The 18,129-nt window shown below is 33.5% G+C and overlaps 1 protein-coding gene and 1 long non-coding RNA gene across 13 annotated transcripts; one reads left to right on the top strand and one right to left on the bottom strand.

The window, feature by feature from the left end:
- LOC117206821 (MAP kinase-activated protein kinase 2) lies at positions 1 to 18,091 on the top strand. 12 transcript variants are annotated; one of them, XM_033446502.1, is made up of 17 exons: positions 1 to 155; positions 942 to 1,082; positions 1,189 to 1,296; positions 1,389 to 1,544; positions 1,620 to 1,884; positions 1,981 to 2,228; positions 2,308 to 2,504; positions 2,583 to 2,860; positions 2,922 to 3,177; positions 8,683 to 8,971; positions 14,538 to 14,677; positions 14,767 to 14,831; positions 14,922 to 15,029; positions 15,135 to 15,233; positions 15,333 to 15,408; positions 15,490 to 15,700; positions 15,779 to 18,091. In XM_033446502.1, exons 1-17 carry the CDS (start codon positions 54 to 56, stop codon positions 16,016 to 16,018), a joined length of 2,979 nt encoding a protein of 992 aa, XP_033302393.1. In that variant the 5' UTR covers positions 1 to 53; the 3' UTR covers positions 16,019 to 18,091. The 12 variants fall into 12 exon arrangements, 11 of the variants coding, with proteins under 11 accessions (XP_033302393.1, XP_033302385.1, XP_033302384.1 ...); XR_004487441.1 differs by lacking the exons at positions 1 to 155; positions 942 to 1,082; positions 1,189 to 1,296; ... (4 more) ...; positions 2,583 to 2,860; positions 2,922 to 3,177 and adding exons at positions 5,765 to 6,357; positions 6,874 to 7,151; positions 8,166 to 8,171 and having other exon boundaries at positions 15,779 to 16,074; positions 16,145 to 18,091; XM_033446494.1 differs by lacking the exons at positions 1 to 155; positions 942 to 1,082; positions 1,189 to 1,296; ... (4 more) ...; positions 2,583 to 2,860; positions 2,922 to 3,177 and adding exons at positions 5,765 to 6,037; positions 6,342 to 6,357; positions 6,874 to 7,151; positions 8,166 to 8,171.
- Positions 9,646 to 10,487, bottom strand: LOC117206824. Its single transcript, XR_004487442.1, has 2 exons — positions 10,158 to 10,487; positions 9,646 to 10,068 (listed from the first exon to the last, which is right to left on the bottom strand). It is a non-coding gene; the product is annotated as an uncharacterized LOC117206824 (long non-coding RNA).
- Positions 18,092 to 18,129: the final 38 nt, after the last annotated feature.

The following is an 18,129-nucleotide window of genomic DNA, read 5'->3' on the forward strand; positions in this document are numbered from 1 at the left end:
GACAGTGGTGACGAAGTCGGATCACGAGTGTATGGAAATGGACCATTCGCTCTATGACAGCCAGTGTAGCATGGCTATGGTATCGGCATGCGCTTAACCACGTAGCAACCTACGAACCGAACAACTCGGGACCATCTCTTTCACTTCTTAAAATGGTAGGGGGAAAGGGTTGCGGCAGGTAGGGGCGGACGGCAAATGCTCCAGTTTTCATTTTTATACCGCGTCGACGCTTAGGCCTTTAAACGATACCTTCTATCTGCCTAGATCAAATCGGATTGTACATGATCACGATTTATCCGATCCTATTCGATGTAATGCTACCAATATCTGTGGAGCATTATGCAATCTTCATAGAAAAGATTTTTTTTTATGTATTCTTTCAGTCACATTAAAGCTAGATCTTTCTTATACAATTGAACAATGTTATTAGTAAATTATTTTATATTACAAACTTACAGGTTATATTGACGCTAGTAAATTCTCTTGCATAACAGTAACAAGTTTGGAAATAAAACGAGCAAATTTCTATAAGTGAATTTCACAAGCAAGCCAGCTGTTTGTGCTATTTACCGTAAAATTGTAAAAATTGTTTAAAGTTTATAAGCTGCAATTTACCTCTGATAATTTGATATTATTTGTTGGTAAATTATTTTGTAAGAGGGTGCTGATTATTGTGAAAGGAACGGTTAATTAATTGTCTATTTATTTGAATATGAATGTAAAATTATCATTGTTCTTTCAAAGATATGTATCGACAAAGCGGAAAGATATTAATTTATGAATTCTATACGCAATTTCCTTAAACAACAAGTGGTTTGCGAGTATTTGCGGTTGTTTAAGATATACGTAATATAGATATGTATAGTGACGTCACCATAGGAATATTTTATGTTTTACGAATTGTACAATTATGTAAGTATCTTTATTTGTTATTTTTGCAGAAAGAAATGGACAGGGATCATAGGGAACCGCATGATCACGATAATTTAAATGAAAACGAGGAGGAACGAAAAGTAGGAATGGATTTCCGTAATTTATCTCGTCACCATGGTATGGATCATGTAGCTGATGTTGAGACAGAGGTGTTTATTTCATTTTTTAATTATTTAAAAATTATTATCCTAATCCTTAAATGTTCAAATTACTTTCTTGAGATTATTTAATAACAACTTTTTATTTTTATTACAGCGGGATATGGAAATTGATCAAAACGATCGGGGTGAAAATTTACAAGACGATAAACTAGATCAGAATGTAGGAAGAAATTTTCACAGTTTAGCGCATCATCCCGCTGTGGTATAATTTCGGTGTATTAATTTTTGCAGAAATTAGGAACAGAACTTTTAAGATACTTTTTATTAATTGTATAATGAACTATATATTTTTAGAGAGACATGGAAAGGGATCGAAATAATCATGTAGACAACGTACATGATGATAAAGTTGATCACAAAATGGGACGAGATTTTCGTAATTTGAGTTCTCACGCAGGCATTGTTCATTTACACTCCGGAATTGAACATTTAAATAATGTTGATGTAGAGGTAGGATTTTCATCTATTTGTTTCTTAATTTTTACATTGTTCGGAATATTTGCTTCACATTTCATTACTTTTCAGGTAAAATTAGCAAGAGATGTCCGTGGTTCTTTAGGTTTGGGACTGTCATTAGAATTATGCGTGGTTTGTGGGGATAGGGCTAGTGGAAGACATTATGGGGCAATAAGTTGCGAGGGTTGTAAAGGATTTTTTAAACGTAGCATTAGAAAACAATTGGGTTATCAATGTAGAGGAAGCAAAAGTTGTGAAGTTACCAAACACCATAGAAATCGATGTCAGTATTGCAGGCTTCAGAAATGTCTTGCAATGGGAATGAGAAGTGATTGTAAGTTTATTTAAGATACTGAATGAAGCGTTCGGTTTTTTAATTTAATTTTAAACAGTTTTATAATTGTTAACATATTGTACTATAATGTTACAGCTGTTCAACATGAGAGAAAACCAGTGTTAGGTGAATCAGCAGGAACAAAAGTAGGAAACAGAAGTCCTAGGGTTAAACCTGAACCACAGCAATCAGTATCTGAGACTCCTCCAACTTGGGAACAACCTGAAAGCCCCAGTATGGAAGACCAAAGCAGTGATAGTGATCTTAGTGATGCATTAACATTAGCAAGAGAACGTTTACTTATTTCGCATGCATTAGATAGTATGGCTAAACTTATTGGAGATGTATGTTTCATTTATATCAGGCAAATCTTTGCAAAATATCTTTAAATGTTTTTGCGACTTTTATATAATTTTATTATAGAGTGTTAATGGTTCAAGTGAGCCAGAAGAAGAATGGACTGGCCAATTAATTTCCGAAAGACATACGTTATTCGAATTAAGGGCCCCAAGCCCAGCTCCTGCGTACTTATCGATACATTATATTTGCGAAAGTGCCGCTAGATTACTTTTTTTGTCAGTTCATTGGGCCCGAGGAATTCCGGCATTTCAAGCATTACCGTGCGTAAATAAAGAGCATGATATTAATCAGAATGATACATGTAAAGATACATTGGATAAACTTATTAATTTTTACAGATCTGAAGTTCAAACAACGTTAGTGCGCACTTCCTGGGGACAGCTTTTTACTTTAGGACTTGCACAATGTGCATACACTTTATCCCTTCCCAGTATTCTAACATCAATAATAAATCATTTACAAGCTAGTATTGCACAGGAAAAAATTACAGCTAGTAAAGTGAAGTCTGTCACAGAACATATATGTAGACTACAAGATTGTGTTAGCTCACTTCATAAATTACAAGTGGATTCCGTTGAATACGCGTACCTTAAAGCGTTGACTCTTTTCAGTGCCGGTAAGTAAAGAATGCTCCATTTATACAAAAGTTGTCTATTTTTAAATTGAAATTTTTATAGACAATGTCTTAGCCGGCGTGTGGCGTAAAAAGGTTGAAGTTTTACAAGAAGCTGCGTGGACAGAATTACAACAACGCGTAGGATCCAACAGGTTACCGCGCCTTCTTTTAAGGCTTGCACCACTTCGTTCAATTAACCCTAGGGTCTTGGAAGATTTATTCTTTGCAGGTCTTATCGGTAGGGTAAGCGTAGCTAGTGTCGTGCCTTATATTCTTACTATGCAAGATTACAAAGCTGAACCTGAAAGTCATATGGGGTGACAATTACTAATTGTGCAATGTAAATCGTGACCTAAAAAAGTGATATCTATAAATACATACATATGTTATATATATATATATATACACATATACGCGTTAGCGCTAAATGACGAATATTTTTATACATTGAGAAAGGAAAATGTAACGAGGCAATGTTGATTTTTATTTTTCATAAAAGAATTATAATTCTCTCTCTCTCCCTATACATATATATATATATACATATATATGTATATATATATATATATTTCTCACAAGCCTCTTTTTAAAGTTGTTAAAACTCAGGGTAGATGTGTTTTAACTTGTTAATCAGATGTAATATTTAGCTTAAAATATTTCAACGTTTAACATTTTTTTATTTATTATAAATTGACTACCTGTTGTACAAAACTTTCCGTCTTGCACAAAACGTTGTATTTGTAAAAAATGTTAATAGTAACATATTTATTATCGAAAATATTGTTATCATTGCTGTCAATATAAACTCATCTTTTCATTAAAATTACAAACAATGTTACAATATCATACGTGACTAATTATCACTTGATCAAAAAGCAGAAAGAAGCTTTGATTTCGAGTTTTTTAAATAAAAATATATACCTGGAAAGTTTTGTATTGGCATGTATTATAAAAATTATTATTAAAAATATTATAAACAATATTATTATACTTATAATTTATTAGCAGTGAAGAAAGATAGCCCTTTGCTCGAATTAATAATCTTTTACTTCATCAATTCTGCAGTTTTTTATTACATGTATAATATTCTAATTATTTTTACGTAAAAATGTTGAAAAATTGTAAAAAAATTTCAGAAAAATTTTTTTTCTGCCACATATACATTAAAATCTTCACAGAAGTTTAAAACGTTAGCTAAATTATTTCTTTATGATCACTGCATTTTTCCGTCCAAAAATCACTAATGTCTTAGTTTTGATAAAAGAGGAGATAATTCAATATAACTATCAGTACAAACAAATTACATATTTCGTTATAATTTTAATGACATAGTAATTTTGTTAGATATGAGTTGGCGTATGCACACTTTTTACTTATTTTTCTAGAAAATAATCATTGCAAATATGATATATTTCTAGACTGTGTTTTATCGTAGATTAAGTAAAAAAAGATGCATCGTATTTAAAATGCCCATAAAAAAGTAATACATTGTGCAATAATACTAATTTGTGCTACATTCAAGAAAAAAATATCAGATCTATTTTATTTTCAACAAAATAGAAACGGAATTTTCTTAAATATCGAGTTTATTATGCATCAAGTATTATTTACTTCAAAATGGACAATAATAGTATATTTTTTATGAAAAACAAAAACACTTAGCAAGTTAAAAGAAATAAAGAAATAAATATGTATGCGTTTACTTAATAAATTGTACATTTTATATCTTACTGTTAATTATTGTAATTATATTCATATAATAGAATATAAATGTAAGCGCATATATTATTTGTATGTACTTGAAAATTATGAAATATTAAATTAGCACTAGTAAGTTAGGATAAAAGTAATGCTATATAATTAATGTTATTAATAACATTTAGAATATGGATATTTTTCCGAGTTATACTGTAACGAATGTGCGAATCGTTAAATATTTTTAAACTGTTCTCAATTGTTAATGTTCATAAAAAGGTTTTGCTGATTGAGATTTCCATAAACATTTTTCTGATTAATAGGTATAAGTACCAAGTACAATATTTCTAGCAATGTTTAATATTTAGTTAAACATAAGTATTTTCTCTAATTCGATAATCCAAAGATTAAACCACAATACGTTTTCTTTTCAAGATATTCTGTAAATTATATCTGTTGATTAAAATCTGATGTAATTTTTAGTAACTGTTAACAGTACATACCGCATACTTTAATAAAAGTAATAACGAATTTTTCATGAAACGATACTGTGGTGCATTGTACCAATAACGATAATACCGATAGTAATTTAATTTTACAGTATCATAAGCGATATTGACTGTAATACATAGAAATTGTTATTCGTATATTATGAAAGAACTTATTCGTTGCATCACACGTCACGTACAATCTTTTAATGACAAATTGTATCAATGGAAATTATCTTGTTGGCGTTCATATACTTTGTGTGATACAGTTTTTATTTAATGAAATACTTAATGGACAATATGATTAGAAACGATAAGACGAAAGAGAAACCTGTATGTAAATATAAAATGTGCCTGTACGAAAAGATATATTTATATTAAATGTAATAATTTTGTAATTATCTAAGTGATAAAAATGCAAGAGACCTGAAGATTGTTGCCCCCTTCAGTTTTATTACATCGAAAAATTATGTATATACATGCATACATGTCTAATTGTAGTGTAACATAAAATAAACCTATAATAATAATAATTGAAAAAAAAATTATTAGCTTGTAAAGCCGTATTTCATTTAATCACTCTGTCGTCACTTTAACGTAGTAGACTCTTTAAAAACTAAATTTCATAGAAATTATAAAAGGGGCCCAAAATACTGACGTATGGACCTAAAAAATTATAGCGTAGAGTCGTCCCTGTGTAGTGAGTCACATCCTAAGATTGCTTGTAGGGGCGCTTCGCTTTGCCGCCATAGCCGTTTTATCTACTAGTGTTTGTGAATTGGCTTTTGGTATGAAAGTCCGAGTCGTTGAGTGGACTTGAGTTCAGTAGTCAGTAGTGGTCGGTCGAATGCACGGAAAGTATGGTTATGGAAAAAGTTGCGTTTGGTTAACTTTCTTCTTATTAGGTTTTTCACAGCGAGAAAAATCGGTTTCCAACGGCGTCATCGAATAATTTCATATTCGTGTTAAAACCGGCTATTTTACGACAGGTCAGGTAGATAAATATTTTGATCTTTTTGACCGTTTGGTATTCGCGTGACACACCTCCGAGAAACTTTTTCTTTTTTTCGTGTGAAACAAACGAATAGAAGCATAGTTACATTCTGAATATTCGTGAACATTATTTTTTATACCGTCGTATCGAATTGTGATTCAGTGTTATGACGTATCGTGACAAGAATAATTCTTAAGAAATACTAATCGAGTGTTCTCATGACAGTGTGAAATATAAAATGTTGTAACAGTGGTATTCTTTCTTTCAAATATATCATTTTATGGCGGGAAATTGAACTTTGAAGAAGCGGACGTCACCAAGTACGTTAGACAACCAGCATAATTATCTTTTTATAATCATGCCAGAGTTCTTTTTTTCTTTTTTTTTTTTTTTTTGTTCTTTCCCCTGATTTTCAGTTTGCCTTATCTCTAATGCATTTTATTTTGTTTGCATACGTCATACGCTACCGCTATTTTAAGTAAATCACTCAGTGAATCTTGATAAGGTATAGATGGCGAATTTGGCGGTGGATATACGTTTATGCAAATAGATCTTCGACAAGTCATTTTGTGTTCTGTTCCTCCCATTGTGTTTATATTGCCAAATTCACGAATCTTTTGGCTGTGTAACTTGCGTAACAGAAACGCGATTCATCTCATTAGAAGTGTTGAGATAGACACACTGCATCCCGTGTAATCCCCCTACACATATGTACATACGCACATGTAAAAACTTGCTTTCTGATAATTGCTTTTTTGCACGCTTCTTTCCATCGTCAATCACCAGTTTCATTATTGAGGATGAGTTATATTAGTTTTTTTATCTTCGGTTTTCAGCTGGCCTCTTCCCTCTCTGTGCGATTATTCTTTGGATATCGAGTTTTGAGTTACGATTAGAGACACATTCTTATTTTATTCGACGACGCGGAGCTCACACAGTTAATCCATAACTCACCGCTACCTGACTGTGTTACCTCTGAGAATTCTTTGGAATTTCGGCCCTCCCGGAAGGCGATGCTTTCTATCTTCGTTCAACGATTCGATTAGAAAGATTTCGAAACGTTAAAAAAAGCTACACAAATGCCGAAATCGGCAGCCAAGTGGACATTCTGGAGGTCTCTGTCATATTATTAGACTGCAGATGTTCATGCATATTCATACTTTCATAAATTATTAATTAAAAAGAATGAAACTTAAATAAACACTTATATTATCCATTACATAATATAACATATAATTCACTTTGGGTATCTCGTGCGGTTTTGCATATTACGCGCGTTTTATATAATTTCCGCTTTTAAATTTCCCATACATGCATAAACATCTGTAGAACGTATTATATTTTATTTCCTCGAAATCAATATATCAGATCGATTTAAATACGATAACGTCAACTCGTCCTTTTGAATAATACGACGATAAACACTATTCCTCATCGTTCTTTGTAGATTTTTGTTCGTTGCAATCATAACAATTGCATATTATTACTTAATCTCGTGCTGATTAAAACTTGCGACTGATTTTTTAACCCTGTTTTACGACGTTTTTGTCCTTTGTTTATTGTTTCTTTGATCTATCGATCGATCATTTCTGTTGCTGTTTTATTGCGTGTATCGATCATCATTAAAGCAACGCATAATCGACGCACCCGATTGGGATAGTCTTGATAATTTGAAAATGTTCCATTCACGTGCGTTGAGCTATGTAGTATAATTTTACTGCAATCGATCGAACTTAGTTGTGTAATACATAAAGGTGTGCGCGTATTTCAGTAAGTATATCGCGCTATATCGTGCATGTGTACTTACAGTGTGATCACACAAACGAATTATACAGTTTGCCAAAATATTTCCTGTAAGTCGCAAAGTAAATTAATTCGATCAATTAACTAATTACCATGCGTGATACATTTAAGCGTAACCTTTTTGCCAATTTTATTTCCTATAATTGGTTTAATAACTTTTAGAAATTTCAAGATTTAGCAATTACGTAAAGATGTAAATTATATAAATTACACATACATAATCAAACATTGATATTTTCTATCGCAATGTCAATTTGATAACAACATGCGAGTAACTGCTTGGCGTACCACGTCGCGATTAATCAGACGATAATGGACTTATCAGTTTAAGGTAATAAGAAATAATACTTGAAATCTGTAATGAGTAACTTCTTCGTTCGAGTCTCGCGGCGAATAACAGGAAATACGATTTACTTTCAAACGGATATAAATCGCGTTCCGTTGGTAACTCTCAAAGATAAAACAGGCGCCGATGCGACTGATAAAATAGCTTTTCGTTGGCAAATAATTTTTTTTTTTAGCTATACTACTGTCAGTACTGTCATTCGCGTGGCGCGCTCACAAGTGTCAGCACGAAATATGCTATCGTTCTAAGGTTTTTCTTATCAACGGTGCCAGTCAAATCGTCGTACTTCTTCGCATTTCTCATGAAGTGTCTCAATTTTCTTCGAATATTTATGGTGTCGGTACATTTGCGTTATTTTTTTTTTTTTTTATATATATATATACATACATACATATATGCACACGTAGTACACACGTAGAAAAAGAAGAAAACTAAGAGTCGAGTCTCTTCTCCCCCATGGGATGAGAACGTGATTGACGATCGATTACCATTTTAGAAAGTGCAAGAGGCCCGTCGGCGAGGAGAACGAGGAGAATAAGAAAGGAAAACGGAAACGAGCAGCGGAAATAGAGATCGAGGTGTCGACGAAGGAGAAAGAGGTTTCGACCGTGGAAACCAAACGGAAAACCATGGAACACACGGTCACAAGATGCGACATCCGTTTACCAAAAGTCACACCGATCACCGATGACTATGAAATCAGTAATCACGTGCTTGGTCTTGGAATAAACGGAAAAGTTGTTCAGTGTTATGACAAAAATACCAGGGAAAAATATGCGCTCAAGGTGAGATAACGATCAATGGTTTCTTCCGTGGAATCGGTCGTTCTTTTTAATTAGTCTTCGTTGGTTATTCCGTCGAATCGGTCGTTTTTTTTTTAATCAGTCTGCGTTAGCTATCCCGTGAAAAATTACATATGCGTTTGGCTTTTGTATATACGTATACGAGAAAGTGGATGTAACCCTCCGCATGCAACGCGAGACATGCGATTTTAGCCTCTCAACGATTCTTCAGTCGTCAAATAATTTTCTCTAAACTTCGAGTTTTTAACAACAAATTGTTTAATGTTTCATCTTGACGCCTATCAGGATATCGTAGTAGAGGCGTTAAAAGTAGCCATAAATTTTTCTAAATTTTTCAAAGCCTCGAACACGTTAGAAACACGATCTTAGGTGCTCTACGCTGTGTTAGTAAAAAGTAGCTTGCACCCGGAGGGCTAATTTTGCGTTAATGGACTTAATTTTAATGGAACATGAATACGAAATGGGCAAATACGAAAGCTTCGAAACACCGAAATAATCGGGTTATTTAGTTCTTCCTTTGTTCACGGAAATGGCGCTATATGCGTATTACGGCGCAAGCAAAGCTGATCGTATCCTTTGGTTTCTTTATATTCTATTTTACCGTGCGAAACTACCCGGGAGCTGGGAGACTCGATTAAAATTTCACGCACGAGCAATAAAACGTTGTGTACAGGCGTGTAATTACAAAAGCGGCATGTATGACGACACGTGTAGGTTGAAAACGTCAGACATATTATTTTTCATATTGCTACTCGATTATACCGACCGAGATAAACGTAACAGGGTTTACGAACGTTTCGATTGTTATCAGTAGATATAAAAGCAATATATGTTTCATACGTATAAGTGTAATATGACACATCTGGCCTTAGTTATTTTTGGAACATGCGGAACGATGCTCCAAGGATGTACCGGATACCTTATTCGATGCGTGTACATTTTTACGCATATATAGGATCTGTCAGAGATGTACGGTAATGTCGCGTTAATTGTTCGCCGTTTCACTTCTTTAGCTGGCTATCGCTATCCCCGCCGATTCTTCATACCGTTTTCGTGAATGTACCTCTGGCATTATGTTTCTAAAATAAACAAAGGTATCGTGTACTTGTATCTCACTCGCACTCGCCAGGGAAAACAAATGTTTGAGATTTCCTAGAAATATAGCCACCTCGATAACTGGCCAGATAAGGTTCCGGATCGTGGCCAGTTAACCAAGTACTGCTGTATCGATACCCACTTAGCGGTGCTAAAGTATGATCATCGACTGACGGTGTCCAAGCGAGTCCAGACCGCGAGTCATCTTCTATTTATACTCGGTGATTTCCCATTCGACGATTCCGACCATGCGGTGTATCGTTCGAAGTCTGTTCGTCTCTCTTATTTTCTCTGTATCGCCTTGGAAAAATTTCGGGGATCCTTGTGTTTTCGCCTTTTCGCGGTCGGTTTGTTGTTCTTGCAACTTCTCGCGCCGTCGTTCCCGCGCAGAATTCCAGGGGCAACTAAACAAACGCCAAATGTGAAATGTCATCGCGATCGTAAATATTATATGAATCATGGAATCAATCGCCGGCGTGTCTATGATAAAAGTACCGGCGAAGGTAATAACGAGTTCGGAGTCGTGATAACTTTGTCGAGACTTATTAAATATTTTAACACCAACGTGCGTGTAATCGTTAAAAATAGTTTTATCAGTTTTTAAATTTGAAAAATAATTTAAAATAGGTTTTGAAAAAAAGCATCGATTAAAGGCGTACGTACATACATACATAGAATGTCAACGACCGATTACGTGAATCATACGATGCCACACGCGCGACATATGCCTTGCTAATTTAGGAGCTGTTCCTTGATAGATTTTTCTCGATATTAGCGATATTTTAAAGAATTAAATTTGAAAAAAAAAGATAGGCTTCGATATCTTTTCGTAGATCACACTTTGAATACATCAATCAGTTAGAAATTATAATATATACGTATATGTACCATATATAGTCAATGACGTATCTCCTCTCACGCTTTAACATATCAAAGTATAATATATTTATATGCTATTGTCTACTTTCTGTATTTAGTTTCCTTTTATCGATTTAGTACGCTCTTTTCTAATAACAATCTAGTTTCTTTCTCTGTAAACTAGAAAGTAAACACGCAATTGGGATATGCAAACATCTGATATACAGGGTGGTTGGTAACTACTGGTGCTGATACAAGCGGAAAGGGGGTGATTCTACGCGAAAAAAGAAGTCGAAAATATAGAATAACAATCTTAAAATTTTAAAATTTGAAAAATTAAAAAATAACGTCAATCGGGACGATCTACAGTGCGATCCGTTATAACGAGAGGCGATAAAGTGCACGCGTACCGAGCGAATATTCAAAGTCGATTTTCTCGAAAACAAAGCCTCGAACGACAAATTTTTATTCCATGTTTTCGACTTCTTTTTTCGCGTAGAATCACCCCTTCCCGCTCGTACCACCGGTTACCAACCACCCCGTATATGCTGTATAATTGTGACTGTATAGACAAGAACAGCTTGATAAGTTTCGACAGTAATATGTCATTATTTATACTTATGTATGTAGCATCGATGATCTCGTGTTTGCTTGTATAAAAATGATCAATGCTATCAAAGGTATCGACCCGTCGACTAATCCAACATCGAAAGATTAAAATACATTTCTTGTCATAAACCAACTATCGATAGATATTTTCCTTTTTTCTACGTAACATGGTAGTTTCGTAGCAACGCGTAAAGGTGTGTAGGTCATCACGATCGTATCTGTCACAGATATTACTCAATTCCCTATCGATTTTCGATACAGACGATATCTTAACGAAAGGAAAAAAAGAAAAACTGAAAGAAGAGAGGAAGAAAAAATTCAGCGAAGAAAAAAAAAGAATTTAATTTGTATATAGCGATTCGTTTCGAATTAATGGTTAGCAAGCAGAGCGGAATTTAAGGATAATTTATCACGTCGAATTATCGGGACCGAATGATTGGAAACGAGTCGTATAAATCGGCAAAACGGTTTAAATTACGCGGCATGACCACGAACAGATCCAACGGTAATGGCGATAATTCTAAGCCGCGCGCTCTTAATTATCTCTTTATATTAACCTTCGAGTACTTCCGATTCAATGTTAAATCGATTCGACGCCTTTGCCACGCGATAATTGTAATTGTCATCGATATGGATCCATAATACGATTTTATTAATGCGAAATGTTTTTATGCGTGTCATTGAAATAATGATTTTTGTAGGACGTGTGGTGGTCGCTATACGGTGTAAGCTGATACCAATGTATAGATTCTGGTAATACAAGAAACAGCACCTTGAGGCATACCCGAGGAGAAAGTCAGAGAATCGTATTTCCACGCGTATCTTCGCGTAGCTACAAAAAAAAGAAAAAAAATCAATATTTGCGAATGATGGCAGGAGCCGATGTCGCAAGCAAGCGTGTTCCTGTTACGAATTTGATTTCGTTGATTGATCGCTTCTTGCCTCGGACACGATCGGTCGGACCGTTGTCACCATTGTTTCGCATCTCTTTGCCTTGACTGTAGCATTCCGAGAATACTTGAATTTTTATTCCTTCGTTCTTGTACGAACGAACGGTTTCTGTATTTCTGCGATCCGTCAGTAGAATCTCAATAACAGGAAATCAGTGACGAAAATATCGTTGCGATTTCTTTTTATAAAAAGATTCTTTTCTCCTTTACGCGTAAGCTTGATGAAAGTGTCGAAACGTTTTATACGTTTATTACGTTATTTATGATATTGATTACATAAAAACGTTATATAATTTGTATAATTAAGGTGAGAAAAGGGGGGAAAAAGAAGAACAAACGATCGGCTGTATTGCGCGTTTCTTTTTCTGCGTAAAATACGCTGGTGTAGGCTGCTGAGCATAATCTGATCGCAGAGCCTATTAATAATAATCCTACGAGTTCAGTTATGCGTCTGTTAGTCGTCGTAACAATGGACATGTCACTTTGTGCTAACGCTAATCACATTACCGCGGAATAATACAAAACGGTCGAATGCTCGTGAGCACGTAACCAATGTATTTTCATTTACAAGGGGAGCATAACAATCGTGGAAAATCCTGCAAATCGAAGCGCCTTGACGATTATACGCTGTTCAGCAATATCGGAGAAATCCACTCGCCTAGCAAAACAGTCGATTTTTCGTACTTTAAGCACAAAAATTTGAATCTGAATTCGACGTTCTGTAAATTGGAAAACGTAAGAATCTGAGCGATTCTTTGTTACGGTCTCGCTTAACGTAAGGCAAGTTTTATGTGCAAATGAACGTATCTTCTTATGTAACGAGTTTTTCGCAGAGGTTTCATTTATACGTGATAGTTGTCTATTTCATTATCACCATCGATACAGCAACTTCAAGTCGAAACCGGTTTCGACCTTTTCAAGCGCGTTCCGCAGGTTTTAATTGTATTTGAACATTTTTAGAACGCCCAATGTATTCGATGCTCTAAAAATACTACTCAACCGTGAGACACTTTTTCCGCCCTTCTTTTATCTCGCAACTTTATATCAGCGCCATATTTTTCACGACCTGTATTTTTACGAACTGATGCATAAAATTACACGCCACAGATATTGCAATCTTTGAGTTTATAAATATTCTATAGCTATTGAACGCGAAATGACAATATTTTAATTAAGAATAACGCTCGCTTTGTATCATAAAATATACGAAAGCAAAAGGAAGAAACAAACTAAGTGGAAACGAAATGAAGTATTATACTAGTGAAGAATTCGAGTTTAACATGGGTCTTGATCGATGTTACTTAAATAAAGGACATTTGTACTGTGCCAATAGCGACTTTGTAGCGTTAGATAAAACTTTTGTTTGCTCTGCCAAGTAATTCTTTGAGCTGAACGTTACGAGCTGGTTATACGTACGACATGTTTCCAATACTAATATTTTTTATTATTTTACGTATTCACAAACATAAGGTGTTTTTTATCGGTTGGAAGATGGAAGACGTTTAAATTTCAAATAAATTATATGTAATACATATACATACACGTAATATATTTTAATTCGACAGTATAAATTAAAAACATTGTTAGTAAATTAGAATATTACGGTACTTTAAAACTACGTTGTACTCATCGATGCGGACTATCGTACATTAACTCAAGAATGTTAGGTCGCGAACCACTACATAATGCAATAAGTTTTATCGATTTAACGATGGAGTCAGCTGTTTTTAGGTCGTTCACCAGCGGTTTTTAAAGCGAATATACGAGTATCATACGCGTGTATAAAATTCATACGCGTTCCATTGCGTATTCTTTTACCTATTAAATATTGTACAATGCTATACGATACTGCCAGTCACTATATTATCACTTCTAATGTCTATTCATTTTTATCTTAACAGATTACGTCACTTCATTTATTCAAGGTTTCGTGTAAATCTCCTATAGCCTCGAAATTTTTATAAGCTGTATGCAATTGCTATATTTTGGAATTGTTGAATTTAATATTGATTTTTTGTTCAATTTTGTGCTTATAGGTACTGTACGATTGTGTAAAAGCACGAAGGGAAGTTGAATTGCATTGGAGAGCATCGAACTGCAGGCACATAGTGCAAGTCAAAGATGTATATGAAAATACATATAGTGGAAATAAATGTTTATTAGTCATTATGGAATGGTAAGCTTGTAAATACTTGGACTAAGTGATTTTATCGTATAAACGATATTAACGAGCGATATTGAATAATAAGTTTCATCGACTTTTAGTATGGAAGGAGGAGAACTGTTTGAGAGAATACAAGATAGGCAAGATGGTGCTTTCACAGAGAGAGGTAAACTAAGTTAACGTATTATATTTTGATGATGTATTTAATGTAAATATAAGAAACATTTTCTGATTATCTTATGTAATTTTTGTATAGAAGCTGCACAAATAATGTATGAAATTTGTGTTGCTGTAAAGCACCTGCATGATATGAATATTGCACACAGAGACCTTAAGCCGGAAAATCTTTTGTACTCTAAGCCTGGTATGTAAATAAGTATATTAAAGCTGAATGAATCATAGAAATGTTTAACATACGTTGAATCATACTGAATTGAACTTATACATCGATTATGTATTTCGTTTTTAGATAGTACCGGAATATTGAAACTTACTGATTTCGGTTTTGCGAAAGAGACCCATATGAAAGATACGCTACAAACCCCGTGTTATACGCCATACTATGTTGGTAAGTTGTTTTTCAAAATTCTAATTTTATTTTTAACCAACTTAATTGCGTAAAAGCATATGGAAATAACAAAGCAGATATTTTTTCTGGTTTATATAGCTCCTGAAGTTTTGGGACCAGAGAAATATGACAAAAGCTGTGATATTTGGTCACTTGGAGTTATAATGTATATACTGTATGTAACTATTATTTACGAATAAATATTTTAAATTTATATATAGATTCTGAAACATATCAATATTTTATAATATTTTAGATTGTGTGGTTTCCCACCTTTCTACAGTAATCATGGTTTAGCTATTTCACCAGGGATGAAAAAAAGAATTCGGTTAGGCCAATATGACTTTCCAGCCCCTGAATGGTCTAATGTAAGCACAGAGGCAAAGAATCTCATCAAGGGTATGTTGTGTACAGATCCAGCTCAAAGACTTCAAATCGACGAGGTTATGCGCAACAAATGGATTGCTGTAAGAATTCTGTTTCATTATTGTCAATTCATGCGTTGTACGGTCGCAAATATAGATCATTGTCTGTTTTATATATAGCAATACACGGAAGTACCCCCCACGCCTTTACATACTGGTCGCGTACTCCGAGAAGGCGAAGAACTTTGGCCAGAAGTTCAAGAAGAAATGACACGGTCATTAGCTACCATGCGCGTAGACTACGATACGGCCAATTTGAAACAATTAGATCACACAAATAACGCGTTATTAAACAAACGTAGACGAGCGAAACAAAAAAACGCTGTACCACCGGCTGCTAATCCTACGCCAGCATCCTAGGGAGACGCAATAAGAGCCAGTCAACACTGGCGTGTCTTTTTACGAAGATGTATAAGGTATAGTGTAATGACCATGAGAATTGTTTTTTGACAGTTACATACTGTAAAATATAAAAAATTCCTGCAGAATAGTCTTGAAAAAATCCTGCCTACGTCGAGATATTAGGCGCATAAAGTTCTATTTGACCATGCAATTACGACAATTTACGACATCTTAAATATTTTTAAAATGCTATCGATCGTAATTGCCAAATTTGAATGACAGGAGCACAGTTGACGTAATAATCAAAGGATATTTTACCAGTTATGGTGCATTTTTCGCGACTTAAAAGATTTAATAATACAGAAAAAAGTACCAAGGATTAAAAATCAATCTGATACGACTAAATAATGTATATTACAATTTATATTTATTGATGAAACGTTGATAAGGAAAACGTTTTGTCATCGGTAACTGCATATATAATAAATTCATATTGAAAAGAAATATAAAAAATATTTTTCAATTTTAAATGGAATGTTGGACTTCATAATGAAGGTCTGTTATCTAATATAAAAGAATACGCCACCTAATTAGCAGCTTTTGATTGATTTACTTAAAATTTAAGTCTTAAATCATAAATTATAATGCTTGGAAATTTTTATGTGTATAGTGTTTCTTTAAATTATTAAACTACTATTATTTATCGTGATTGACGTATAAGACAAAAATACATCATGCCAATTTGTATTAGTACGTTTTTTCAGTTGTTATCTGTGTACAGTTATAATTCATTCAAACTATGAAAATAACGTTTAATTAAAAAATAATGCAAACATGTGTAATGTACTTTTAAGTGATATTTTGACTGAGGCTGAATACGTGTAAGAATCCTTATAATCGTTACAAGGTGCTAACATACGTTGCTCTAATTATTTCGTAGGTATTAAAACAATACTACAATTTCCTAATTTTTTAAATAAATAAAATCTATAGTAAAAGATGGAACTTAGGAACAAAGATGTACACATTACGATATAAATGTAGTAATTATATTTTTTTAGATGTATTGTAAAATAAAAATTGAAATTTAGACTAAAGAAACGCCTTAACCAACATCAGATCAATTTTTAGCTTAATGTTTAATTAGCATAATTAAATATTTCAGTTAGGTACAGATCCAGTAACGTGTAAGGTGAGAGGTGATGAAATCTCATGAATGTATCATTGTTTCTTCTGAGGCGACGTCTATGTTATGAATGTAAATATTATATGTACGAAGTATTTTTAATAAGATACTTGTAGTTGAAACTATGATTATTCATATTACCAGCAGCTCTCCATGATAAGTATTAGAAATGTTTAATAGATGAAAATAGATCTTGTGACTGATAAATAACGAGAAAATTAGGCCTTAATTGTTTTCACAGTTCTATATCATTGAATTGTTTTCAGAATAATAGAATTCTAAACTAAGTACTATATTTAGTAATATACTTATTATTAAATAATAGATTATTTTAGAATCGTGGAAACAAGACTTCTTCAAAATAAACATTATGTAATGGTTCAGCTTCTAAACCTCATTAAAAATAATCAAACTGAAGGTCAACTAGTTGTATACGAAAACTGACGCAAACTTAAAGAAAGGACGATTCTACACTACAGTTTTAATAATACGTTTAATTTCAAATATCATATAAACGACTGTTGCATTATTGTACTTGATAATACCGAAATAGTACAAGTGTTGTTTACGATTTTATAGATTAACATTATTAGAAAACGAAAATAAGTATGCGTGCTTTGAGTTGGACTATAGTATCGAAATATTTTTGTAATGGATTCAAGTATATTGATTTGCACTGCATTTATAAAACTTGACAATAAATGTAAAAAGTATCTTTAATTAATGCAATGTCAGTAAATCTCTGTTTGGTACAGCCTTTGTCCACTGTATAAGTGTCACTTTATTGCTACGAGTAAGCGTAGCGCGAGATACCTTCATATAACACGTGTTTTATAATGAAGTATTATCGACGTGTATAATTTGCTTTCGATAAATAAAAGGAATAATTTTGAAAAGTTCAATAACAAGGTAAAAAATTGTATTATTGATATAACTGTGATAA

This window comes from Bombus bifarius, unplaced genomic scaffold (assembly GCF_011952205.1).
Source record: "Bombus bifarius isolate JDL3187 unplaced genomic scaffold, Bbif_JDL3187 scf7180000008008, whole genome shotgun sequence".
Taxonomy (NCBI): Eukaryota; Metazoa; Arthropoda; class Insecta; order Hymenoptera; family Apidae; genus Bombus; species Bombus bifarius.